We start from the raw sequence: 26564 nt of genomic DNA on the forward strand, positions 1-26564 counted from the left end.
GTTGTTAACAGAAGACAGGACACATGGCTTTATTTGTATGCCTAAATCCCTACATGCTTTAATTACTGGACTACCAAGCATTAAGTGGAAAATTCATCATTCAACATCTACTGACCTAGCGCACAAATAATCAGAGAGAGAATGAACAGATTCATTAAATTATCAGAATATGATTAAATCACTGAGCAAATAGAAAATGTATGATATAGTAAGAAAAAAGCTGTAAAATATTATAGTTTACAATAATTATTCACATTCAAAGGCTTTACATCTCAATACATACACAACATGGCCCCTGAACATGACTTCAATCCAAATATGATTCATATATTAGAATTTAAATAACACAGAATGAACTAGAGGCTAAACAATAGCCATCAAATAACCTTATACAAGAATAAAAATACAAAAACTGTATCCTAATATCATTGCATTACTTGCTTCAGATTTTAATAATACATCATCTGTACATCACAGTTCTAGTCAGTTACAAGCCAGGTAGAGTTTTCCATACACAATGTAACCGACTGCCATCAACTTGATTCAAACAATTTCTCTAACTAGAGGAAAACACTTCTCTAGTGCTTTCTCAACTTTATAGACAGATACAGCAATTTTCATCGGTTATTTGGATCAGATAGATATCCTTTAACTGACATCCAACCACATCGAGCCCCGGGCCCCAGGGCCTGAGGGTCCTATTCACCTATACTCCAGTCACACACTGCACAAACAGACTCAGCTGAAGGAAGAGGACCTTTGGGAAGGACCTTAAGGTATTATGTCAAAAATTAAAAGCATCATGATAATACATATTGCTAAAACAAGAGCACAAGTTAAATCAATCGCTTTAATTTCTATTGGGCCAAACGTCAGAATGAAAACAAAAACAAAACAAAAATATGGGCTAATAAGCCCAACGAGGCAGTTCTGCCACCTTGTCCAGGGACGACAGCTTTATTGTGATTGCTTCCGAGAATGATAGTATGTGTATGTATCTCTGTTGATGAAAGTTTTCTGTTCAGCATGGGGTGGTCAGCACATAAGATTTTGTTTTCAATAGGACGTACTGAAGATGAGCCGACTATCCCACCGAAAAAAAAAAGGAAATTGAAAGAATTCACACCACAAAGAAATAGCCAGTGAATGGTACAGAACAGCCAAATCATCCAATAATATTCGCAATGGTTGCCAATGCAGTCAAAAATACCCACCTTTAAACTTGAATAACCTATAACTCCAGTGCCCTAGGAGAGAGAAGCGGACAAAGCTGAGCTACAAAACTGGCCATGCAGGAAAGATAAGCAAGTTATGATTAGAAAGTACAAGCTAGTGGCATGTTTACCCACCCCCTGTTAGCAATACATCCTCAGTAACAGCTACGGAAGGCTCACACTTGTACAGAGACTTATTCAGACCCATGTCTCACTGCAGACCAGCACTCTGCTTTGTTACATAGAGACCTTAACTGGACTGCAATAAGCAAGTACCAAGAGACAAAAAAAACAACTCAAATACCGTGGGAACATTTGGGCTCTGACAAAAAAATATATATATGTATATGTGTAGGATTTGAGTTTGGTAAACGTGTGAGACTGAATCAGCTTACACTATTAGTTACAACTATGGAGTATATGCACTAGAAGTGGGGCCTGACTACAGCTTGCACATACGATGTAGGATTAGGATATGGTTTAATTAAGATAACAGGATAGGCTCTGGTTCACAAAAGCTAGATTTTGTGTTATGGTATCATTGAAGCAGGAAACCAGTCCTTGCATTTGAGATAGTCCTAGCAGTACCCAAGCTTGTTTCACTCTACAGGACAAGCTTGCCCTTCTTATTCCTCCTGCAGACTGTACAAAAAGCAGATGTGCATGGTGGCAGTCTTATCATCCATACATGGAAAAAATGCAATAGAAGCCTCACAGAGAGCACAAAGAACAAGCAAAGCAACCCTGAATCCAAAGTTGTATTTTTCCCATGGTTCTACTCAGGAAAACAAACAAGGTCTAGATGCCAGCGTCTCTAAGAGTTTGTTTACACTGCGGTGATGAAGGGCACTAAAGAGGGTGTTACTCTGCTCAGTGATTGGCCTCAGAGCTAAAGAGGAGTGGCCACAGGAGGAACTGTACTCCTATAGGCCAGGGTTTTGGTGCCTTTGATAGATCTTTCTCCACACTTCCTGGATCTTCTTGCACCATCTGTCAGCATTTCCGCTGGGGTCCATCAAATAGTATGTTCGGTTAGGCTGCAAACATGAAGAAGAGGAAGACAAATATTTTAAAAACTGATCTTAACGTGATAATTTTTTAAAGGGGGAAGTGTCAACATATCGCAGGAGGGAAGTGTAAAGCACAGAAATAAACAGTCAATTACCGTGTGAACAAAGAAGGTTTTGAAGTTCTTGGCCTCAGGGCGTAACTCTAAGGACCAGGGAATCTCCCCTTTCAGGACCTTGTTAACAGGATCCACGTAGTACAGGTGTGGTCCCTCCGTGAGAAGCAGCTGTCTCCGCCGAGCAAACAGACCCTGCAATGGAATGCCACACAGAACAGAACATTATATCACCAACAGAGGGGGCTGTTAGTCCAAAGAGACTTTCCACACCACAGCAGGGAATTCCCCTTTACTTCTTGAATGCTACCAGGCTGAGCAATGTTATAAGAAGTCACTCCGCTGGGAAATACAGTTACCTCATACAAAGGTTGGACGGATTTGATCTTCTAAGAAAATGTAAATTTTATTACTTATGACTACAGTGGGGTCCAAACATCTGAGATGACTTTGTCCATTCACTAAGGTGAATGATTTTGGACTGCTGTATAACACTACAATAATGCAATATAAAACTAATACAGGCTTGATTTTACACACCTTTCGTTTATCGACTGGACCCATTTTGAGGATCAGGTTATTCTCCACAAACTGGTGCCTGAGTAAGGAAGCAAAACCAGATTAGTGACAACTTTTCTTTCAGATACTAAACATGAGCCACTAATACATACATGTAAACAGGTAGATAAGGGTGAAACATGTAGAGGGGGGTTTACCAGAGGTTGCCAGTGGTCTGTTTATCCAGCAGTAGTTGCTTCTCCTCCTCAGTGAACTGCAGGTCCAGCTCAAAGGAGTTGTTGTCCAGGTCGTGGATGTACTGCTCGATGTTGCTGCTGGACCTCTTTGGGGGCGTGGATTCATGTGGCGACAGGGAGTGTGATGAGCTGGACTGGGCCACCTGCATGTTGCTGAACTGGCTCAGGAGATCATCGTACTAAGGTTGGAAATGAGATCAGAGAGAGAAGATAAAGTGGGTTTGTACGAGGTTTCACACCTAAGGCGTCAATCATGACAATCATAAAAAAATAACACTGGTATCTTACATTTCCATAGCAGTCCTCATCATCCTCGGACATGGCTGGCAGATAGGGGGTGAGCTTGGGGGGCGTCTGTAGGTGTAGGTCACTCCAGGAGATGGTATCGAAAAAAGGGTGCTGATTCAAAGGGTCGTACCCTCCCATCTCTTCGCAGCCAATCCGCTTGGAAGGGTCCAGTGACTGATCGTAAGAGAAACAAATGGTTTCATTCAATAGAAAAACCCTGCTCTATAAATTACACGACCAGCAAAGCGTTTACATAGAGTATTTGACAACTTACCAAAAGCTGTCTGACGAGATCCTTGGCTTTGGGGAAGAATTTCTCTGGAAATTCATACTCCAGCTTGATTATCTTCTGGAATATTAGGTACTCATTTCTACAATAAACAAAACACAAGAGGAAAATAACATTAACAAGACTGTAGGGAAGTGTGCCATAAGTGAGATATTGTTTGCTGAGGCAAGGTTATTCTCTCACTTAGCATTTGTTGCACTTGAAATAATCATTAACAGTGAACTTAAATGGGGAAAAACAGCAATGGAACATGATCCGCCATTATTGAAGCAGGAATTAATGAGAATTAACTGAACTGTGAAAGCAACATCCCCTCAGTACTTACCCAGCTCTGAACGGTGGTAAACCAGCCACCAGTTGATAGATAATACATCCCAAAGCCCAGAGGTCAGAGCTACGAGAAGAAAAAGATAAATAAAGTTAAGACGTAAAGCCATCTTTATCTGACAAACATTAAAACAGAACAGTGAATAGCAAGTGTATGAGCTGCATGATGATCAATTCTAGTTACCTCTTGCAGGCGGATTTCTCTGTTAGCAGCTCTGGAGACACATACTGTGCTGTTCCAACAAAGGAGTTTGCTCTTGCTGCCAAACAATGCAATAAATCATTTTAAGACATGAATACATTTATACTGCTCACAGAGAGTAAACTGCCAACTCATGGCATAAATAAAATCAGTGACGTGAATATACCTTGTTTACTGTCTGATGATAACTGTTTTGCTGTCCCAAAATCTGTTATCTGGATGTGCATCTCTTCACTCAGAAGAATATTCTCTGGTTTCAGATCTCTGAAAGGATTAGGTTATGGTGGGAAAACAAACAGTTAATATTGTTTGAACAACTATATTAGGGAAACAACAAGCAGGACATAACTATCATTACAGATGAACACAAAGAGAAAGTCTTACCTGTGTATTATCCCCTTATTGTGCAAGTATTCTAGAGCACAAACTATTTCAGCCGAGTAGAATCTAGTACAGGTTTCATCAAATGAACCAATTTTGCGAATGTATTTCAGGAGCTCTCCATTCTTGGCGTAGCTGAGACCAAAATCTAAGAACAGCGAGTTAAGGATCACTTTAATCACTGGAAATAAAATGTTGGAACACAACTTTTTCATATTCAAACAGTTATGTTGCTTATATAAAAACACAACTTGTCAAATTGAACATGTTAAAAGGATACACAACTTCTCATCATCTTGAAATGTGAAGTAGAGTTTGACGAAGAATGGGTGATCTAGATTTGACATCAAATCCCTTTCTCTTTTCACGTACTGGGCTTTGTTCTCCTTCATAATATGGCGCTTCTCTAAAATCTTAACTGGAGGAGACAAAAGAGAATTTCAGTATATTAGTAAAACAAAAACAGTAACTTTTTTCATATTGTGTAATTAACTGCATTCATTGAAAACTGCTGCAGCGTTACTTACTTGCATATTCTTTCCCTGTTACCTGCTCTCTTGCCAGGACAACCTTAGGATAAAAGAACAGAAAACACACAGCATGTTACTTAAGCTGTTTTCAGACATGACCTGCGGGTAAAATCCGGAGAATTGGCAACAGAGTTTACCCACAGTCTGCCTTTCACACATGCACAACACAGTGGGAGGTTCTCAGCACAGACGTGTTCACAACAGCAACAAATCCTCTGCATTTTTTCAGACAAGGGGTGGTGCAGCAGGAGGCGACGTATTAAGTCCGCTGCAGCGATCACTTGATTTTCTCGACAACAGACACCGGTGTGAGCTCTTGTCACCACAAACTCTCTTGACACATTTGTCAGTGTTTTCCACGTGTTTGTCACCAAATTTTTCACCGGGAGATATTTGTTTTCTTTTTGTTTTGATTTTTTCATTTTTACCTCTGTCGCATGTTAGAAGCGTCATCAACCCCCCTACTCACACGCGGTGAATCCTGCAGGGATCCCCTACTGTGTTCTTACATAGACTTCTACTGAATTTCAACAGACATTATACTAGGAGGCGCGGTGGATAAAATCCACAGAAACTGGAGTGTCTCACTCAGACATTTGCTTTCACACAAGCACCTCCTGCAGAGAAAATACGGAAGATCTTGCGGAGTTCAGTGCATGTCTAAAAGCAGCTTATGTCAGAATCTAGTAAATCTTAGGCCCTGTTTTGTCATTACACCTCAACTGAACGGAGGATGACTCATCCATGTATATTAATAAAAAGAATGCTAGCATGTAGCAACATCTACCCAAGTATAATTCAAACACTAAATGGAATGCAAGTTACATACCGTTGAGAAGGAGCCCTCTCCCAGTATCTTGCCGAATCTGAAGTCCTCTGGCTTCTTCTTGCGTGGCTGAGGGGTCTGCACAGCCGGCTGTGCGCGGAGGTCTGAGACCTGGCTGCTGGCAGACGCTCCTACAGCTCGAGCCTCTGAGGCTGAGCCCTCCATGCTGGGACAGTGGCTACTGCTTGCGCCTGGGATAGCAAGTGGCGAGCAGGAGTCAGGGTGGTTTCTTACCATTGATGGATGCGAGCAGGAACAGATGACAACACTGGGCTGAATGGGCACAACATCATACTGAAACAAGAAAGGAAGCATTGAGAATATATTAGTGAGAGTATTGCGGTTTTAGCTTGTTTCAAAAAAGAAAGAAAGAAAAAAAGCCACATCCATATGTGGTTTAAATAGTTTCTTCAAATCTGGGTACTTCCTAGTCTAAAACTGTCAAAACACACCTTTTAATGAACTTGAAACTACAAGTCAGGATACTTTTCTTTCACAAAGTTTAGCAATAGATATGCTGGCAAGTTTAGGCCTAAGTGTGTCAGTGAGAACTATTGATGACAATTTGTTTAAAGAATTTCTGTTTGGCACTTTAAACTGCGAGCAGTTGTTTGGTTATACTACACCACATTTCTAACTTCCTAAAACAAGAGAAGACAATAATACTCGGAAAAAGACCAGCAAATGTTGATACAATGAAAAGCTCAAACTATAGAATATGATCAACAAAACAAAAAGTTACAAAAACTCTTCCATACAATGAGTAAATGACTCTAGAAGAGATGGAACAGAGGATCTGTGTCATGTAGGTTAAATTCACTTTCCAAGGTCGACCAATATAAATTAAGTGCTGCCATACTTTGTAGGATATAATGACTTAAATAAATAATTTCAAGGGAGACCACTTGAGGAGCAAAGTCTGGAATTGATAAGGACATGGAACAACCATAGGAAGAAGCAGCTCCTGAGCCTGGTGGTCCCACCCACCAGGGCTAAAGTAGTAAAAACAGCGTCAAAGTTACAGCCTTCATGTGACAGGTGTACTCACTGAACTCAATCTGATTTGTATGTAAATGATCCAGTTGCCAAACAAACACTGACGAGACACCCACCGAATTATTGCTTAGGTCTCAAACATAACACACAGCGACAGGTTGGACTTTCGTATAGTTAGTGGCTTCTACCAACCTTCGTTGTTTTAACTTATTGGACTATTTACACAGTCAGCGATTATGTTATTAAGCTTACAACTCAGTTAGCGTTAGTTAGTACAGTTGGCCTAGCTTCTTCTCATTCAAAACCAAGGTGTGGCCATTTAGCTGCCTTATCCGGACTAGACTGTAGGGTTGACAACTCGCCACATAACTATCTACTGATCCATTGCCATTGGTAAAACATGGAATTGCTGACAGAAAACCATACGTAGCATTAACCCGATCGCCCGTACTCGGGGAACAACAGGCCCGAGCGAACTTTCCTAGCTAACTAAGGGATGCTAGCAGGCTAACGCTAGCTCCTGCTGCCTTGTCAAATAATGCCGGCCATCGCTGACAGCGAGTTACAAACTTACCGCTAACAGCCAGGCAATTAGCTAACGTTAGCAAGCCAGGTAACATAAGTCACTTCAAAACATGCTGCAGTTCCCACGGCACATCACTTGGTCTCGTTCAAAGTCTGTGCGCTGAGGTTAATGTCACAATGTGAGAGTTAATGGGTTGACAGTCGAGCCACAGCACGTTAACCTTAAAATGCTACCTACCAACTAAAGGTGGAACGCGATGAAGCTAAAGCTAGCTCGTTAGCAAGTAGCATCATCGTTCGAAAGCGCGAACCCGTGTAGCTAACGTTAGCCAACAGATGCTGGCCATGGGGAATGGCTCTGCGGAACATAAAACTGACAGCAAGTGTGTTTAAATAACAAGCCAGCGGCAAATGTTCCCGATGAGCAGCAATCGCGAAACAAGCCAAGTGTTAGACAGACCCGATCAACGCAGCAAACATTTGGTGTTGTGTTAGCAAACATTAGCGAGCTAGCGCTGCTGGCTAGTGAGTCGTAACGCTGAAGGGTCCTCTGCGGCTAGCACCGCTCTCCAGATGAAGGCCCCGCCGAACTATTTGTTGTCAAACAGCCGCCGCGCTCCACATTTTCAACACCGGCTTCGAATCGTCGTTCGCGTCAAAGCTGCAACACTCACCAACTGACTTGTAGCTCTTGCCATGGGAGTTTCCCTCGAGTATTTATTTGGAATAAAATAATTAGAGAAGCTCCAGTAATGGCTGCCTCTGCGCCTTCATTTTCGAGCTGTGACGTCGTTCCACAACAATGTTAACGCAGGACAGCAGAGGAGAGTCCCGCTGTGTCCGCCCCCCTCGCCACATTTACAACCGACTCAACTTCTCCTCCTCGGAGACCTGGAGCCGCACGGCCGCACTTCTTCACGTTCAAATGCAACAAGGCTGCGTTTGCGCCAGTGTTTTTAGATTTGAATCTTAATTCACCACAGAGAGATTTATCTACACATCTTTTATAGCATTTTAACTTAAGCGTGGAAAAAAAAAAGAATCCATGCACCTTAAATTGAATGAAGACTGCAGGCACTCATTTGATTCCATGAAACACATTTATTTAGATTATTTTCATGTTTTTATACAAAACTGACACAAAATTGCAATCAATTAATTTAGGAGTAAAACAAGTTTTGCCAGTTCTTGTGTTAGAAAGAATCCCCCATGGTTCAAAGATGCTTTATTGTGATGAGCCTGATTCTCTCTTCTCCACTTCTTTATGATGCGAGGAGGCTCCTGACTCGTCGTTGCTTTCCTTTTTCTCATCTTCCGCCTCATCTTCCGCCTCATCTTTAGCCTCATCTTCAGCTTCATCTTCCTCAGAGGCGTCCGTGTCCTCATCAGAATCATCATCTTCAGGTTCACTGAAAACAGACATGACAGGTCCATAAGCTAAGTAAACATACTCATGGGAAACCAGCAATATCTTATAGTTTATAGATTTTTTATTTTTGGTCACTTTCTGTTGTAAATTAGAAGTTGTGTCACGTAAGAAAAAACTGTTTGACAGCTTTAAAATGACAATGATAATTTAAAAGCATGTACATTACGACAAGAGTTTGCAGTAAGTATGAGGGGTTGCCTCTTTCTGATAGATGTTATACATTTAATGCCTTCATGAGAAATACTCAGCACTTACCACTGGTGTCTGTTGAGATTCCTACACTCTACTCCTGAATCAACATCGAAAGGATCTGTGGACAAGAGATGATTTCATTCAAGAAGAAAATTGTGTCAACATTAAGCAATAGCATGCAGCTTTCTCCGTGTGGGGCAATTCTCCAGACATGAAGGAAACAGTCACCCTTGTCCCAGACTCCTGAATCACTGCCCACGTCTCTGATTTGTTCAGCAATTCAAATAGAATCACGTTAATCAAAAACAAATGAAAGAAGTACAGCATAAAAGTTAAGTACATCTGATTATTGATCATCGGTAGAGGAAACAATGCAAGGATCACATTAGTGTTGATAAAATCATGAGTCAGATGCTGCAACTAACAATGACCTTTAGTTTTTAATTAATTATTTTACTCACAGATAATTGAAATTAACTGAAATTGTGTTTTAGGATTGTACATCCCTAAAAGGAATGAAACCAGGGTTTTTCCCAAAAATAATTTTACAGTGGTGAGTCACTACAGTAAAAAAAAAAAAAAAACTACAACCAATGTTGGAGAACCTTCAAAATAAATAGACTGAGTTAGTACGCTCAGTTTCCGTAAAATGCAATTACTCATGGTTCAGCTGTAATTGTCCTGAGAGACAGCTTTCATTATTATAATGTTTTGAAAAAGGGCTACAGATTTTACATGAAGAAAAAACAACACAAAAACACAGCAGATATTGGGTAAAAAAAAAGAAAAAAAGAAATACAGCTGCCACTGCAACATAAATATGGAAATCAATATATTTATTCCTGATTTTACCAAAGTCCTCCTCCTCTGGTTTGGATGTGAGATAATCCTTCTCCACAGAGAGCAGCTCTTCCTCTGACTGGCAAGCAGCATAGCGCTCCAGCAGAACTTTATTCAGCTCCAGGAACCCTCTCCCCCACTTGAATTTCTGCAATAAGAGCACTGCAAGTTCTTCAAAACCTGCAAAATCAAAAACAGTTAGGCTGAGTTTCACCGTCAAAACTGAATACAGAAAGCTGTCAATGCAGAACAGAAATCCCAGTTAAGAGAAGCCACACACTCACCTACAATGCAGAATGTTGCAGCAAAAGCCTCAACACAAGATAACTTGCAAGGCTTGCCGTAGTTGACGGGGTTTGCAGCTACGAGAAACGGCAGTAACCTGGGGTGAGTTCCGACCATCTTGCTGAAGGGCGTCTCATCCAGTTTGGCCCAGGAGCAGTCAATCACCGCTAAACCATTTTGAGCCACAATCGCTCTGTGCATAAAGGGCAACATGGTTTCTTTTAAATCACATTCATATTATCACAAGTATAAAGAATTGTTTTTGGGATCAATTATCTATTTTCTGGCTTGACTGTTGACCTTATATATCATACTCATGTGTTATTACTATAATAAACCATACAGATCATTTGCAGGCCTGCATTTATTTTGATCAGTGTAGTTGATGCAGTAGAAGACTAAACACACCTGTCTGCCGGCGTAACATACTTTGTGCCCATCGGACTAAGTACCAGTCCATTAAACCTCTGGTTGAGGCGCAGGTTGCGTACAAACCCTTTGCGTACCAACTTTCTGCCAGTGCAACGTTTAGGATCACAGTGACCCAACTCCCACATGGCGAGTGGACATGGCAGTTTCACCTGAGGGGCCTCCGCTCCTTCCTCTACGTGAAGACTCGCTGGGAAAAAACGAGAGGGACAGAGGACACAGGGCACATTATGATGTGAATGTCAACAAGCTCACTCAAGTTCAAGGTGTCTATACGAGCAGCTCTCCTTCAACCACACCAATCTTCAACTATACAATTACCATTATTTATTGTATATCACCATAGCAGAGGTTGACAACATTGGTGTGCGATCATTTGACATTGAAAAGAGCATGAAAGGCGAGTATTATTCCAAATATAGATCATAAAAAAAAATCCACTTAAATACATTTGTCATGGACCAATTGTTATTAATACATAAAGTAAACACATTGACGACACACCCTCAAATGATCAGTTATCAAATAAAAAACACTAATTGCAGGTAACAGAGTTGAGTGTGATCCTCTTTCACATCGGCAAAAAAAAAAATCATGAATGGCAATTATTATTTTAAACAGTTCCTTTTTTTCATTTTTATTATTTCAAACATGTAAATAAAAAAAAGTGTAATATACAAACAAGTGAAACAAAAAAATAAACAGAAAAAAGTATTATTTACAGACAGTGATGAGGGAGAAAAAATCAAACACTTAACGACTTAATCTACATATTCGAAAAGGAGTGAGAAGTTTGCATAAGTCATTAATTAATAATTAGCTTATACTTCTATAAATATGTTGTTCGCCTGTGCTCTATATTGTATATAATGTAATAAAAATAAGGCTTTATATATTTGTACATATATAGACAAACTCATACACCTACATACCCAAAATCATTTAGACATAACCTTAGAAGTTGAATAGATTAAGATCGTGTGTCTCCACATTAAAACACATGAATGCCATGTAAATGATCCATAGTAGAAACTTAGGCAGAGTTTTTTTTACAAGTATGTATCCTTCAGTATTTCATCAAGCATTTTGGACATATTGCACTTGCCAACACATAAAAACAGAAGACGAGCACAAATCAGCTGAGACGTGAATTTGATTTATAAATAGCTACCTTCAAAAGCTGTGTGCATCTCTTCTGTGAAGGCCTCCAAGGTCTTCCCCTTCATTTTGTGTCGTTTGTCTTTGCCCTTGTTGTCAGGATTCACAAACTTGCCCTGTTTCTTCCTCCCCATGTTGCCCCAGATTACAGTCAGATTACAGCCTGTGTTAAAACGACCCAGCTGCTTGTTTACCTGCTTTCACGTTAGCTAGCTAACCACACCACCAACATATCTGACAATAAAACTAATGTTTCGTATTGAATCCGTCTGTATATCCTTTACTAGCTCACAGGCGATGTCACCACACAAGTAGCCTTCGTCTTCAATGAGCCTGAGCTACATTTAATAACGTTTTAAATCCGGGTTAGTTTGTTATGCTCGTATCGTGGAGAACACGCCGTAGCCCAACGAGCTACCTGCGCATGCTCAGATCTCCCATGTGACGCGCCACGTGACGAGCGACCAGCAAAGGAGGAAGTGCAGCGAGAAAACGAACCGATGTGAGATTTTAAACGTTCAGAAACTAACTATGCGCGGTTTGTGTAACGGAACATACAGTTTAATAAAGCTGTGGACAATCTGGGTGTCTCTCTTCAGTAAGTACCTGGATATATTTATTATATTACTGAATATATTTCGTTTTATAGGAGTAAAACCGAGCCAGATGTGCCAGACGCCGCTGCCGTGCTGCTGTGTGTTTATTAAACTGAGTCTGTTTTCACACAGTTAACCATGTGTCCGCCGGTAAAATGAAGATAGTCGAGGAGCCAAACACATTTGGGTTCGTTAAGCAGAATATACTTTTATATTGTGTTGTTGATTTGAGCTCCTGTGTGACTGAGCTTCTTCTGTGTGCAGCTTGAACAATCATTTTCTGGCCCAAGGAAGCAGACTTCAACCCAAAGTGACCCCTTCTCCAGTGGCTGGTAATTCAGTGTGACTCGGCATAAACCCTGCATTTAATGTAATCACTGACTTCTCTCATCATGTCAACATTAATGTTTTATCCTCTAGGCCCACTGCATTTCCATGGGCTCGCTGGAAAGTGCTTCAGTCTCACAGAGTCGACGTGAGTATGTTACAAATCATCTGAGGTTGGCATTTGTGTTTTCCTCAGGCTTTCTCCTACTAACTATTCAGGACGCTGATTGCTGGATTGTTGCAATAAACTGGACTGTCTGTCTCACTTTACAGGTATAAATATGAATTCTGTCCATTTCACAACGTCACCCAGCACGAGCAGACCTTCAGGTGGAATGCCTATAGTGGAATACTGGGGTAAGAGGCTGTTACCTTAAGAGATGCTCCGATACCCTTTTTCCCTTCGATACCTGGACTTTGAGTTTATTTAAAAATATAGTATATATAATTATATATGATATATTTTAATAGCTGTATGCTACTAACCCTATATGAAAGGGATCATTGCTATCATTGCTGTATGGCCTGGCTTGGGCTAAACACTTTGAAATACAAATAAATACAGAGAACTGCTGTTTGGAAAATTGCAGTTTTATCTGAGTGAAACTAAAATACTTTTAAGACGTAGTATCAGATCGGTACGTAGATTTCAGTGCTCGTCGATTAGCATCTTTAGTTACCTTGCCCTTACCCAGAGGCACCTTTTATTGCAGATATCACGATGTGAATAATTGGCAGTGTGCAGTGGGTTTGTTGTGAGAGCATCATATGTTGTGATCCTCACAGGATCTGGCACGAGTGGGAAATGGCAAACAACACTTTTACAGGAATGTGGATGAGAAACGGGGACACTTGTGGAACCAGAAACAGAGAAACACAGGTAAGTGTGGTTAAAAGAAATTTAAGCATATTCTGGTCATCATGTAGCAGGATGTAGGAGCTCCTGTTGGCCTCTTTCAGTGTCTGTGTTTCTCCTTGAATACAAGACTAATAAAGTAACAGTTGTGGAGATAATGACTGAAATTATTTAATATTAACCTACAATTCTACAGGTTTAATTTCCCACTACTAAACAGTCCCCCCTGGGACATATGACTAACAACACATCAACTCAAAGTCATCGTCATGATTAAATCAACTGCATGATTTGTTTAACTACGTCTTTGACATTGTTTTGTAGGTGGTTTTCGTCTGCAGTGCAAGTAGCAAGCTTGCTCAAGTCTCAGAGCCGAGTACTTGTGTTTACCTGCTGACCTTTGAGACACCGCTTGTTTGCCATCCACATTCTCTTTTAGGTAAGACTCTAGAACAATCCTACAGCAGAAATCATTGGAGTAAATCAGTGATAAGTGATTTTTTTTTTCATCATTCTGACTGCTTTTTTTAAAAGTGTATCCAACACTGACTGAGAAACTGCAGCGGGAGTGGGATGAAACTGAGCAGGCTCGGTACGAAGGTCTCATTACTGAGCAGGTAAGGAGCAGTTTGGCTGAGAGGGGACACAACATGATTGGTTTGATCCTTGTCACTGACAGTTTAGGTCACGTGAAAGATGATGATATAGATGCATATTCCAAAAACCCCAGAGTTTCTTTCTGAAATATCTGCTTATTTGAAATGTACTTGTTTACCTGTCTATTCCAGTTTGAGTAATTTATCTAAAAGTCGAGAACATAAATGCAATGTGTATGTTTGCTGCAGGGTTATAACAATCTTTTGAGGGACATTTTTGAAAATGCTGGTCTCCTGAAAAGCCACAAAGTGAAGGTCAAGCTGCCAGAGGCTGCAGCCAATTCAGACACGCACAACTCCTTACAGAAATGCACTGAGGTATGTGCATTTATACAGAGATTTACACACTCTTCTAAATGATAGCTTACAGAAAAGTAATATTAAAAAACTACTTTGTATACATCAGGACTTTGAAAAACAGAGAGAAGAGATGGAGCGACTGCGTGCTCTCCTCACTCTACACAACATTCCCTTTGATTCTGAGTCAAGTAAGTTGACCCCACGAACTTCACGCGTTTACATTTTAAACACCCTATAGTTACAAAGTCCTGTGTGTAATATTTGCTGTCTACATCTATTACAGATGAAGCAAAAGCCACAGTGAGTGTGACAGTTAAGGATCAACAACTAAGAGGAGACCACGGCCCCATCGACCTGCAGTAAAATCATCACCTGGAGCAAGTTGTGGCTTCGTGGCATTTACAAGCACCCGGCTGGATTTTATTGAGCGGCAGAGACACTATGACTATTGCTGTCACCGGTGACGGCACTAAAGGTTTATTTAAATAAGTGACTCTATGAAAAGAAACAAACTCATATGGACCACAAACTTGTCATATTTTTTACACTCTTGCAAAACTCAAATTCTGTAAATAAATGTTTTTTAAAAATATATATTTAAGGCTAAACACTTCAGCAACATTGCAAATTTAACAAGGGAAGAGTGAGTCCCTTTAAAAACTATTACAGTTGAAAACATATTCAGATTATAGTGAATGAGTAAGTCTTCTCACCCCACTCCATTGTTTGTTTGTAAGCATGATAACACAAAAACAAGTAAATAGATTTTCACAAACTTGGTGGAAAAGTGTGATATGGGTCAGGGAAGAAGCCATTCAATTTTAGGATGGATCTGGATTAGGGTCAGATCTAGGATTTCCCCCCAACTTTCTTGAACATTGTAAGACAGGAGGTTTTATAACATTCCCACTATTTCCCCAGGGAATAATGCAAGGATCTTTAGGGAGCTGATCTCTGAGTTTGTGTGTAATTTGGTGAAGCTTGATTGAGTTTGAGTGGACTGTTGGTCTTTGGAAGCGATAAGCACTGCACTGAGTGCCAGTCTAGTTTATATATGTGGCTGGATAAAGTGGGAGAAAAGCATTTCAATGTCAATCGTACTGTATTTGGGTGTAATGTTATACATTTAGAAAAGGTTTTACATCATTGGAAAAAAAATAACAAACCTCAAATGCACAAACTTTGAACAGGAACTACAGGCACAGATTTTTAGTTACAGGAGATTTGTAAAAACATAACATGCTCATTATGTTTATACCAAGTGTGTGTAAGAAGTTACTCTCATCAGTGGGAGTCTCAGCATGCAAAAACATGTCTTGACTACCAACATTCCTGAGACAATAACTCCTGAGGTTTCTCAGCTTTTTGTTTCATCCTCTGTGGTTTACACCTGTACGCACTCGTGAAACTGAAAAACAATAAACTTTGGCCCCCCAGGGTATAATTGTACTTTAAGTACTTAACTTGAACTTATGGGATTTCTTATTTCCAAATACAAACGATTGATGTGCTTAAATCAAAACTTTCCCCTTAAGGACAATTACAAATTTATACATGTAAAGCAACAGTCCAAGGCAATCATCAGTCCACAGATCAACAGACTTGAGTCTTATCTCTGTTTAATGTGAGTAGTCCCGGGTCAGGTGAGTAGCTGGATAGCTTCTCTGGCTCTGTGCGCCCTCTGCTGGACAGCCTTGTCCTCTGGTGCTTGTCCCGACTCCTCGACCAGGGCTAAGGCCTTCTTCACGGTCATGTCCTTCGATCCTCCACGAAGCCCCTCCAGGTACTGAAGCAGCACGGAGAAATTCTCATCTGGAATCTGAGGACGAGTGTTTACAAGGGAATGTGTCATTTTTCTCTTTTCTGTCCAGTAATGTACATATCTGAGAGTAGTAGTAATGTATTTTGTAATTCTATGATCAAGTAATTTTAAAAGAGCCCTTAGAGCGGGTATCTCTCTGTACCTTTTCACAATGTATTTCACAAAATACAAAAAAAAAAAAGGTTTTCAAACCGTGCTGTAAAACTTTTAAAACGGAGATTAAAGAGTTGATGTAACTCACAAACTGAGTTAAAGTAAAGAGCTCAACACTTCCTTCACTCTGAAACCTCATGAAACAATCAACACCGCTTAATTTTACCTTGTCGGAGTCGAACATGTGCTGCAGCAGCCACGTCTGCCTGGTCTTCTGGAACTTCCACTCTGCTCGCCTCTCAGCCCAGCTGCAAATACAAAGACAGAGTGTGCCGTAGGTGTGGGCTGCAGCATGACCGCAGTGAACGACTGCAAAAAGCCGACATTGTGTGTACGGGGGTGGAAAATAATAAATAAAAAAATAATTAAAAAAATCTTGTAATGCTCAAAAGGGGGTATTTGTTTCCTAATGATTGCTGTATGTTGTCCTTCTATACACAAAGCAACAAACGAATTGAAACACCATTGATAGGTACTCTAGTATATAGTACAACCATAAAAATGTGTTACTATTTATTTTGATTTCTACTTATAGAAATCAAGAAGATCCCTTATATAGGAATATCTCAGAAACACTACACACAACACTTCCCATGATGCAACCTAGGCCTTGTATTTGACCCTGCCCACCTGATGAAACACAAACTCGTTGTTCTAAATTTTTTGTCTCAAGCTGAGATGAGCCCGATGACCACACCAGGGTTATTTTTCTCACACAGAGAAAAGTCCAGAGGGGAAACTATATAACTGTTTTCACAGAGTTAAGTCGTGCTCCTTATGACAAGTGGACTCAGCATGATGTGGGAAATCTGTGGTTTTCCTCTAAGATAGAATTCAACTCACCACCCATCAAGAAAAACTGCAGCCTCATCAACGAGCAAAGAGTTCCAGCCTCACAACTAACACCAAGGTATGATTTATTAGCTCCACCAAGGAGGTTATGTTTTCACCCGTTTGTCCAATTGTTTATTTGATTATGCAAAAACTACGCAACAGACTTTCACGAAACTTGGTTGAAGAAAGGAACATGGGCCAAGAAAGCACACCTTTAATTTAATTTCAGATCTAGGATTTGGTTTTCAGCCAAATTCGCAGGAAAGAATAATGGATCTTTGTTTTTGATCCTTTGGATACAAACAATGGGTGAAATGCCTGAAGAGAAAATGTAAAAACTGCCTGTGTGTATTGTTTTCAGCCATTTACTCCTCGCTTCCTTGTTATGAGGACAGAGATATGGGGATGGTTTGGACTTAGAATCTCTGATGCATGTGGATTCATCTGTCCGGTACCAAATGAGAGTGGCTCTTACCAGGTGAGGTAAACTAAAGCTTGCTGAGGAGCCGTGGGTCCAGATTCTTCACTTCTCTTCTCGGTCTCTCCCTCAGCTTTCAGCTTCTTCTTCTCCTCCTTTTTCAGGATCTTCTTCATCTTCCTCTCCATCACCCGCTTCTCTTCGGGGCTCAGGTCCTCCTCACCCTCCAGCTCAAGTGTCGGCTCGGGGAGACTGGGTGGATCTGAAATCTGTCATACCGGAGCAAAAACAAAGGATCATGGGAGTTATCTACATTAGCAGAGCTTCCTTTTTAGACCCTTATTATAGTCGGTGTTTGTATAAAACGATTCTCAATCATCCATAAATAGCCAAGACTGAATGTTAAGAGAAGTTGAAACAATGATTTAACTTTTTGTTATGTTAACTGCCGTTTCCTGCCACTTTTCTATTTATACAATTTTCTGTTTCTGTTATCGTTGCCCCAGTTTGAATTTTACAGTGTAAAATAAACGTAACATTTTGTTTTGCTACAAGACAAAGGAAAGCTACATGCATTTTGTGGTTGTATCACTTCCTGTTGTGCTGCATCCTTACAGGGCTGTGTTCGAGGTGCACGCTCTGTCTACAGAACATGCTTGCATGTTTTCAAAATAACCACCTATTCATTTAGTTTCCTGTCAGGAGTTAGAAAAAAAACAAGTGACATGAGTGACTTTAGAATCGAAAAACAATTTTATGGGTTCCTCCCAAACCCATTCCACATCCATCCACTAAGTTTCGAGGTAATGTGTTGTGTAGTTTTTGTGTCATCTTGCTTACAAACACACAACAAACGGACAGGACCTCCATGATGGAGGTAATGAAGTATCTACCTCCACATTTGTCTGCAGAATAAATAGTACCTTTAACCAAAACTTAGAATTTAAAGTCATTATAGAAGCCTTTTCATTCCAGGAGCCACAGCACCGCCTCAGTGCTGCACTTAAAACTCTTGGGGGAAGTTAAACAAGGGACACAGTATGTTCTCTGATTTAACGGTGCCAGTCAGCACAGTGATGAAGAAAAAAAAAAAAAGAGGGAGGGGAGGAAAAGATTTTGGTCACATGGCCACGCAGTCATTCTGAAAGTATGCTGGTGGGGGTACTGCCCACAGAAATGTGAAAGCCCTTCACAGTGAGCGGCCGTGTCCACGCAGCGAGCATCGTTTTCAGAGCTTGGAGTCAATCTGCAACATCTGGCCGGTGGATTCGAAACAGGAGGCGAGCGGGTGACGACAGCAGAAATGGTACGTGGAGATGTGTGTGTGTGAGTTTTTTTTTTTACTGAGCAGGCGGGTTTTTTTTCAAATTGAAGCAAACAAAGAGGGAATAACAGGGACATGCAGTTCAGGCAAATACTTAGAAACACAAACATAACCGTTAGTGCTTCGTGCTCCCTCTCGCTCTCTCTTTATACATATTTCAAGAGTCCTACAGATAAGTTGAGACTTCAGTTCAACTTCTGAGTTACTTTAGGAAGGAAGTGCAGTGTGTGCTGTCACAGTTTGTTCCTGCGGAAAACCCATTTAATAATGCGTCGGCTGAGCAACAGTAAGGGGCTGGGCAATACAGACAAAAATAATACGGATGAAAAAGTTTCATATGAGCCATTAGATAATGACCACGGTACATTTTTATGATTTCATCATTTCTTTCAAGTTTAAAGACTGATCATGGAAATAATTGATAAACAGAAAAAACATTTTGTAATTCTGAGGTGGATCAAGTACGTCTGCACAATGCATAGGCAATATATCGATATACATGGAATTTTTGATGTATTGCTATTAATTAACTCATACTGTGATAATTATTATTGTTTGATCAGCCCTACTGATAATTACCAAAGCAAGGCAGCTGTGAACAGTGTTTCTCTACTTGCTTTTAAACATGAACATTTTAAACATCAACTGATCTAACCTTTGCTGATAGTTTACTCAGTTCCTCTTTATCCTCCGATGTGAGGAAACTCTTGACTAACAGCAGAGAGTGATGCTCAAGAGGACAACAATTCATCAGTGGGTGTTTTCTCTTTTCTTTTCCAGTCTAAAAGTACAGCCTCCACTGAGGAAAGCACCTCATCGCCATTTTCCAACAGCTCTGCCATCCCAATGGACAGCTTCACCACCGTGGACCCTTCCTCTCTGCTGGAAGAAATCGCAGCCAGCGACATAACATCCAGAGCGAACTACGTCTACAGTTTCTTTGCAAGTCTGGGATTTGTGGCCGGCTGCTTTCTGCTCTACAGCTTGGTCCAGACGTACAGGGCGCAGAGGCGGCTGGCCTGGCTCGACTGGCTGCTCTGGGCCTTTTGTGGCTTCCAGCTGCTGCTCCTGCTCCTCTCTCTCCATGCTGTGGCCTACAGACCCCACTCCCTGAGGACCACGGCTCTGGGCTGCGCTGCTCTCTCCTTTGTCATCAACACGGTCTCTCTGTGCGGCCTGTTTGTGTTAGTGCTCATGGCCTATGTGCTAACCCTCGATCCGCCATCCCACGCCCTGCTGCGGAAGCCTGGGGTCTGTGCGGCTCTGGTGATCCTGACTTCTGTCCTCATCTCCCTGATGCTGGCTGCGATTCGAGGGCCTAGCGAGGGCCTGCAGGAAACAACAAAGTGTTTTATGGATCCAGTCCAAGATGGTGTTTCGTATGCAGCCTCTAAGGTGTGTCTGGCTTTTCTGATTCCCTACATCCTCCAGTTAGGACTTCTGATATGCGGCTGTGTCCGGCAGTGGAAATCTAAAGGTCGCTTCCTCTCCGGCTCTGAGGAGGGTCCCGTGTTCCTGGCTGTCACTGTGGTCATGTTTCTCTGCCTGCTGTTCCACAGTGTGGTGCTAGTCAGGGGAGCACGGCTGCAGAGCGAGGTGGAGATAAGCTACCATGAGCAGGCGTTTCTGAACGTGGCTGAGTTTGTGCTGTTCTCAGGGAGCAGTGCCAGCCTGCTGCTCGTGCTCTTCATGCACCGGCCCTGTCGGGAGAGTCTCCACGGGGTGTTGAGGCAGCTCAAGGACTGCTGTCGAAACCCAGGGCGCACGCAGCCCAACAGAAACATCATTGCGCCACACATAGAGATCACAGACACCCTGCAGGACATTGAGTCATAGACGACAAGAAGTCTTCTCTTCTGCATCAAACGAATGACCTCTGATATGATGTATTAGACATTTTCTTTCTTTACTTCCACCAGGGAGGTTTCTAACCCTGTCCGTTTGTTGGAAGACATTTCCATGAAACTTGGTGGAAGAATGTGTTATGGATCAGGGAGTAACAAATTAACTTTTAAGTGCTTTTTTTGGGACATTTTCATCATCAGGTATATTCAGGGAACTGATAGCTATGAGTGTGTATAAATTTGTTCAGCTTGATTTGAGGGGACTGTTGGGCCTTGGCAGACGTATGCACTCTACTGAGGGCCATTGTAGTTTGGCATTGTAATTGTGCGACTATGTACATGCATGTGTTTACAAAGCTATTTTTTGTACATTTGTATTTTACAAAAAAATAAATGTTTTGCTATACATCCTTAGAACTATGAAACATATTTGCATTTTATACAGTTTACTCTTTAAAAAAAAAGGAAAAAAAGAAATTAAAATGCCATCCAATGCGTGCTCGTGTTTGACCTAATAACAAACTTCAACGAGTCTCGCCACCAAGCCTGATGAGTTTGTTTTCAGATTACACACAACCATGCCAGGGTAATAAAGGCACAATAAAGGCATTTAACTTTTCTTTTTAAAGAAAATTCCTTGCAGTATTCTTCAGTTTATATGTTTTCATGAGTCGGATCCAAAGAGCAACTGAAAAGAAAACTCAATTTGAGTCCAGGATGCACTTCAACCCAGTAGGTTTTTGTGTTTATATAGTTTTTCTAAATCAACAACCCTGAATGAGACAATCTACCCTCTTGAAAACAGCCTCTGCTCACATACACATGATTTGCACAGAGGCCCATTTAGACAAGCTCTCTGGAAAAACCTCCTCCCACAGAGGAATTATTAAGTCTTGGAAAATACAAGTCAGATGCAAAATTCATTGCTAATATTCTGCAAGTTTTTTTTTTATGTATAAATCTGTTAAAGTACAAAGGACACAGACCAGTACCTTTCCACCTCTTTCCAATGAACCTGACACCAGTTCTACGAATAACTGACCTGCATTGTGTCAGTGCCAACACAGAGTGGCACCAAAACCAGGCACCAGCAGGAAAACGAATACAGGAGCTGTGTTGCATAAGTCGGCGTCATGTGAAATGTCAGACCTGAGCTACACTGAGGTAAAAATCACAGTAACAACACGTAAAGTAAATCTAAAATGCATTTTCACTCTTTAAGAGAAAGTCAGAAAGTCGTGGTTGTAAACTCAAACAAAAGGGCAGAGGTGTAAAAACAAAGATGTGAGACTATCCCCGTCTGTCCTTTGTCTTGTTTTGTGTAAATATGCCGTTAAAGTTGTTGTGCGAGCCACCGCCACACTTCGCCAGATTTACTTTGACATCTGCTTTCATAGTCGCAACCGAAGGACAGAGACGATTTGACAGACTACGTGCAGTGAAAAGAAACTGACGGTAAGTTTGAGCCATTTTACATTTGTTATTACAATTCAGTTTAGGACAGACTTGCATTGTCTTTTAGTTTTTCGAATAAAGCCATTATTTCTGTCAAACGTACCATTAATTTGAGTGACAGAAGAAGCATGAAAAATATCAGATATACTAGAACTTAAACACTGTACTAAAACAGCAAATTTCCAGTAGTTCATAGACAACATTAAGTTGACACCAGAGACATCCCAGAAGGAATTCCAGCATTACAATTGTATATCTGTATCCGTTTCTGTTAAGGCGCCTGCGAGATGCAACAAACACCCTGTAGAGATTAGACTGACTGACTCCTTATCCTCTAAAAGACTCTTAAAGACTTTATTTTATAAATGTGCTTTTACTGGGCTTGGGATCTTCTTTTTTTTTAAATTCACCTTACATTGCTATACCATTTTATATAATGGCATTCTTGTAACCCCTAGTTTATTTTATTTTGTTTGCTTTAATAAGGTTCTATTTTATTTATTTAGATTCTTTTCAGTACATTATTATTATTATTTCCTCACATTGAACAATGCTACTAAAGTCATAAAGTCTCTTCACTTTCATTTCACATTCAATCTTGATCTTTAACTGAACTCATTTTCAAAACAGCAGCAAAAAATTTACAAAAGCTAATTTCTGAGGTTACTTCCAAACTGACGATCAATTGATGCATTTTCAACGTTGTCAAATGTATTGTTGTTTTTTATTATTCTTCCCTGTACAGAAATTTAAACATTAAATCTGGAAGTTGAAATGCTGAACTCAAGCCGTTCTCTTCTCTCTTTAAAGACCAGATTAGGCACCAACTCCACTACACGGCCAAGAAGACCAGAGAGAAGAAGCAGATGGCACCACAGACTCCACATGGGCCAAACAACCTCGGACAACAAAGGACTATGACAAAATAATGGTTAACAACCACCAACACCACCAGCGGCTCAAAACAGAAGTGTAATATGGACATGACAATGTACATGGGCTTCAGCTTCATCCCCGAGTATAACATCACTGTAAATGACACACAGGCAGTCGTCTCGGATTTTCTGCAGACGGCCCCAGAGAATAACCGGCGTTACATCATCAGCCTCGTCCTCTCCTGCCTTTACACCATTTTCCTCTTCCCCGTCGGCTTCATCGGGAACATCCTCATCTTAGTCATCAACCTGGAACACAGGGGCCGCTTGACAGCCCCGGACCTCTACTTTGTGAACCTGGCCGTGGCCGACCTCTTCCTCGTGGCCGACTCTCTGATCGAGGTGTTCAACCTGAAGAAGGGCTACTATGACAAGGCCGGCCTCTGCACCTTCATGAACCTGTTCCAGCAGGTTAACATGTACAGCAGTGTCTTCTTCTTGACGTGGATGAGCTTCGATCGGTTCGTGGCACTGACCAGCAGCGTGGGTCGCAGCATGACGCACGCGCGCCTCAGCTGCTGCTTCGTCTGGGTGTCCTCCTCCATGCTCACCCTGCTGCCTTTCGTCATCGCTCAAGCTCAGCACGCCGGCGAACTCACTTTCTGTTTCGCTAATGTGACCCAGATCCAGTGGCTGGAGGTGATGCTGGGTTTCCTTCTGCCTTTCTGCACCCTGGGCCTGTGCTACTGGAGAATAGCAAAGGTTCTCCGGAGCAGCCAGAAAGACCAAAGGGGCCGACAGCGGAGGCCTCGCAGGCAGAAAGCCCTGCGGATGATCTCGGCGGCGGTGTTAGTCTTCTTCCTCTGCTGGCTCCCAGAGAACGCCTTCATATGCGTCCACCTGCTGAGAGGGGACACAAGCGGGGACACGCTCTGGCAGGACTACCCGCTGACGGGTCACACTGTCAGGCTGGCAGCCTTCTCTAACAGCTGCCTGAACCCGCTCATCTACAGCTTCCTCGGGGAGACATTCCAGGATAAAATGAGAGTTTTCCTCCAGCAGAAGAGCAAATGGGTCCAGCTGCAAAGGTCACCCACAGAAAGGTCCATCTATGTTCCCGCTGCAAACGACTGCGGCCATGCAACGTGTGACAGACCACGCCGGTCAACTAGCTCTGACATCTTCTCACAAACTGTTATAAACTGTCCCTTCAAATCAAAACCAGCTGCACATGGTAGCTTCACAGACATTTGTGCTGCATTCAAAGACATTAATTGATGGACATTGTACAAAGAAGAAAACGAGGACCGGGGTGTTCAACTATAATGCATAAAATATAACTTTTCATTTCATTATAAAAATTCACTTGAGTTGTTTTCTTCAATGCAGCTTTTTTTAAAAATCGTATTTATAAGTTTCCTTCAGATTTCATCCTTCAAGACGTTTTTACCAGGAGATGATTGTCCACAGAGGTTTCCTCCTCTCCACAACAAACCGACCAGAGAATTAAAACCAGTAAAAACAATGAATAAATCAGTTTCACATAAAAATTCTGTTTCTTCTGCAGTCGGGGGCGGTAAGGTTATAAAAAGAAGTTATAAAAAGTGACGGTGACGTGACTTGGAACTGTTAGAAAGTAGTCGTCTGGAATTTTTTTCAATTCAGGCCGTTACTTGTGGAAAATCCCAACGCAGAACCACATAATGACGCTTGGAAATCTGGTATCAGTTATTTTTACATGGTGTCTTGTCAAATGAAAACTTAGATCTCCGATTTTAACATTGATCTCTTTTGTCATTAGATTGAAAATAAAAAGCTCTATGCACTGAACAACGTTTTCCAAAAATCTTGGCTCCTTGTTTGAAATGATTACAAACTTTTAGGATAAATATTCAGTTATCAGCAAAAAAAATCAGCTGTCCCAGTTCAGCTGACCCCTCACAGACACATCTACAGGACACATCTTCAGCAGTAAACCTTCTTACCTCAGTTGTATTGGCCTGTGTTTCCTCGGCCGCTCGTTTCTTTTTGCGTTTCTTCTCCTTCTTCTGTTTTTTCTCATCTGTGCTGGTTTCCTGCGGAATCTCTACCGGAGCCTCCTGGGTGAAATAAACACGTTCAGTATTTTGTGAGTCCTTTCGGGTTGTGTCATCTCACACACAGTACAAGAGACTGTGCCACTCACCTCTACCTCCTTCTTTCTTCTTTTCCCCTTTACCTCAGCCTCCATTGTGTCTTCTATATTTACATTGACGTCATTTGAACCCAGCTTCTTCTTCTTCTTCTCAGGAAGATTTGATGCTGATTTCAGAGATTTATCTTTGGCCATGATCCGATTTACTGCAACAAACTAAAAACCCTTTGCATGTTAGAAAGAACAGGAACACAGTCAAACAGATAAACAGTCATGCTGTATGAAGTTATAACTGCATGGATCATGAGCCTTAGAGACCGACACCTGTTTGTAGTAAACATTACATGGCACTAACACTGAGAAATAGATGAACACACTCAAGTAGAACTGTGGAAGAATGTCTAACTGGGCTGCGTTTATCCTGCGACCTGTGCAACTGATTAAGACAAGATAAAGACACACGCTTAGTTTCTTATGGTAAAACTTGTTCAAAGCTTTTAGACCCGAAAATAATTGTATCACATTGTTCTTTTATTAAATACACATCTGTAAAAACTTACTTGAAATGCGACAGGGACGTGTTGGCCTCCCGAAGAACCCCAAAACAAGCATGGGAACTCAAACGGGAAGTGAAGTCGCCAAGGTGACGCGTGATTGGACGGATATCTGTCCGTGCTGTTTGATTGGTCGATGGCGGTGAGGGATTCACGGACCCTGGGAGATATGAAGCCTTTCAGATCTCAAACTGTGTGTAATTTCCAACATTATGATCATTCATGTATTTCTATTAAATTATTTAAGTTGAAAATATTATGATAATTCATTTATTTCTATTAAATTATTTAAGTTATAGGGATTTGGAATCATGAGATTTCAGCTATATCGCAAAAAATAAATGTAATGTAGGATCCTACATTGTTATTATACAAAGTAAAACTATGTTAGTAAAACAAGGTGATTATCTACTAGAAGAAAAAGCATTATATATTTTAAGGGTTCAAATCTATTCAATGACATCAATAGTGCATTTACTAACTCTGAGAAAAAGTATTAAAATCTACATTTCCATAACAAGCTCCTTCTGTTTATAAATATTGTGTGGTACAATGAAAACTAAAAAGTAGCAACTAGGGATGTAAATAATTAATATTTTACATGATATATTAATGTGCTCATTATTT

General features: G+C 41.1%; 6 protein-coding genes across 7 annotated transcripts; 3 read left to right on the top strand and 3 right to left on the bottom strand.

Annotated features, from left to right (window-relative positions):
• Positions 1-28: 28 nt before the first annotated feature.
• On the bottom strand, positions 29-8281 carry pdpk1b (3-phosphoinositide dependent protein kinase 1b). The gene is made up of 14 exons (XM_035145127.2): positions 8131-8281; positions 5939-6229; positions 5107-5149; positions 4860-4997; positions 4583-4727; positions 4365-4462; positions 4181-4256; positions 3995-4063; positions 3655-3751; positions 3381-3554; positions 3054-3271; positions 2878-2935; positions 2380-2532; positions 29-2251 (listed from the first exon to the last, which is right to left on the bottom strand). Exons 1-14 carry the CDS (start codon positions 8152-8154, stop codon positions 2138-2140), a joined length of 1698 nt encoding a protein of 565 aa, XP_035001018.1. The 5' UTR covers positions 8155-8281; the 3' UTR covers positions 29-2137.
• A 256-nt stretch (positions 8282-8537) lies between these two features.
• On the bottom strand, positions 8538-12218 carry tsr3 (TSR3 ribosome maturation factor). Its single transcript, XM_035145130.2, has 6 exons — positions 11803-12218; positions 10611-10821; positions 10202-10395; positions 9930-10097; positions 9141-9195; positions 8538-8865 (listed from the first exon to the last, which is right to left on the bottom strand). Exons 1-6 carry the CDS (start codon positions 11921-11923, stop codon positions 8682-8684), a joined length of 933 nt encoding a protein of 310 aa, XP_035001021.2. The 5' UTR covers positions 11924-12218; the 3' UTR covers positions 8538-8681.
• Positions 12219-12221: 3 nt separating this feature from the next.
• Positions 12222-15993, top strand: gnptg (N-acetylglucosamine-1-phosphate transferase subunit gamma). Its single transcript, XM_035145132.2, has 11 exons — positions 12222-12387; positions 12518-12572; positions 12650-12717; positions 12806-12860; positions 12986-13069; positions 13499-13592; positions 13893-14007; positions 14103-14185; positions 14414-14542; positions 14631-14712; positions 14808-15993. The coding sequence occupies exons 1-11, from the start codon at positions 12321-12323 to the stop codon at positions 14885-14887; spliced, it is 912 nt and encodes a 303-aa protein (XP_035001023.1). The 5' UTR covers positions 12222-12320; the 3' UTR covers positions 14888-15993.
• On the bottom strand, positions 15608-26087 carry LOC118100253 (uncharacterized protein C7orf50 homolog). Of its 2 annotated transcripts, none has more exons than XM_035145137.2 (6): positions 25944-26087; positions 25435-25599; positions 25235-25345; positions 17809-18020; positions 16666-16747; positions 15608-16343 (listed from the first exon to the last, which is right to left on the bottom strand). In XM_035145137.2, exons 2-6 carry the CDS (start codon positions 25576-25578, stop codon positions 16164-16166), a joined length of 729 nt encoding a protein of 242 aa, XP_035001028.1. In that variant the 5' UTR covers positions 25579-25599; positions 25944-26087; the 3' UTR covers positions 15608-16163. The 2 variants fall into 2 exon arrangements, with proteins under 2 accessions (XP_035001028.1, XP_035001030.1); XM_035145139.1 differs by having other exon boundaries at positions 25235-25348.
• Positions 18896-21333, top strand: LOC118100247. Its single transcript, XM_035145129.1, has 2 exons — positions 18896-19057; positions 19856-21333. Exons 1-2 carry the CDS (start codon positions 19055-19057, stop codon positions 20909-20911), a joined length of 1059 nt encoding a protein of 352 aa, XP_035001020.1. The 5' UTR covers positions 18896-19054; the 3' UTR covers positions 20912-21333.
• LOC118100246 (G-protein coupled estrogen receptor 1-like) lies at positions 21903-25079 on the top strand. Its single transcript, XM_035145128.2, has 2 exons — positions 21903-22374; positions 23185-25079. The coding sequence occupies exon 2, from the start codon at positions 23352-23354 to the stop codon at positions 24525-24527; it is 1176 nt and encodes a 391-aa protein (XP_035001019.1). The 5' UTR covers positions 21903-22374; positions 23185-23351; the 3' UTR covers positions 24528-25079.
• Positions 26088-26564: the final 477 nt, after the last annotated feature.

Source organism: Hippoglossus stenolepis, chromosome 21 (assembly GCF_022539355.2).
Source record: "Hippoglossus stenolepis isolate QCI-W04-F060 chromosome 21, HSTE1.2, whole genome shotgun sequence".
NCBI classification, from domain to species: domain Eukaryota; kingdom Metazoa; phylum Chordata; class Actinopteri; order Pleuronectiformes; family Pleuronectidae; genus Hippoglossus; species Hippoglossus stenolepis.

What these genes read in the sequence shown, in the direction of transcription:
- gnptg (XM_035145132.2), top strand. Translation starts at nt 12,321, where the DNA reads ATGCGCGGTTTGTGTAACGGAACATACAGTTTAATAAAGCTGTGGACA. An exon ending in GAGGAGCCAAACACATTTGG is followed by an intron (nt 12,573 to 12,649) that starts GTTCGTTAAGCA and finishes TTCTGTGTGCAG; the next exon opens with CTTGAACAATCATTTTCTGG. An exon ending in TTCAGTCTCACAGAGTCGAC is followed by an intron (nt 12,861 to 12,985) that starts GTGAGTATGTTA and finishes CTCACTTTACAG; the next exon opens with GTATAAATATGAATTCTGTC.
- tsr3 (XM_035145130.2), bottom strand. Translation starts at nt 11,923, where the DNA reads ATGGGGAGGAAGAAACAGGGCAAGTTTGTGAATCCTGACAACAAGGGC. An exon ending in TATGTTACGCCGGCAGACAG is followed by an intron (nt 10,396 to 10,610) that starts GTGTGTTTAGTC and finishes CTTTATGCACAG; the next exon opens with AGCGATTGTGGCTCAAAATG. An exon ending in TGCAACATTCTGCATTGTAG is followed by an intron (nt 10,098 to 10,201) that starts GTGAGTGTGTGG and finishes TTGATTTTGCAG; the next exon opens with GTTTTGAAGAACTTGCAGTG.
- pdpk1b (XM_035145127.2), bottom strand. Translation starts at nt 8,154, where the DNA reads ATGGCAAGAGCTACAAGTCAGTTG. An exon ending in ATCTCGTCAGACAGCTTTTG is followed by an intron (nt 3,555 to 3,654) that starts GTAAGTTGTCAA and finishes TCTTACGATCAG; the next exon opens with TCACTGGACCCTTCCAAGCG. An exon ending in AAACCTTCTTTGTTCACACG is followed by an intron (nt 2,252 to 2,379) that starts GTAATTGACTGT and finishes TCATGTTTGCAG; the next exon opens with CCTAACCGAACATACTATTT.
- LOC118100246 (XM_035145128.2), top strand. Translation starts at nt 23,352, where the DNA reads ATGGACATGACAATGTACATGGGCTTCAGCTTCATCCCCGAGTATAAC.
- LOC118100253 (XM_035145139.1), bottom strand. Translation starts at nt 25,578, where the DNA reads ATGGCCAAAGATAAATCTCTGAAATCAGCATCAAATCTTCCTGAGAAG. An exon ending in CACAGGCCAATACAACTGAG is followed by an intron (nt 18,021 to 25,234) that starts GTAAGAAGGTTT and finishes CCGGTATGACAG; the next exon opens with ATTTCAGATCCACCCAGTCT. An exon ending in GCTTTAGTTTACCTCACCTG is followed by an intron (nt 16,748 to 17,808) that starts GTAAGAGCCACT and finishes TTGTATTTGCAG; the next exon opens with CTGGGCTGAGAGGCGAGCAG.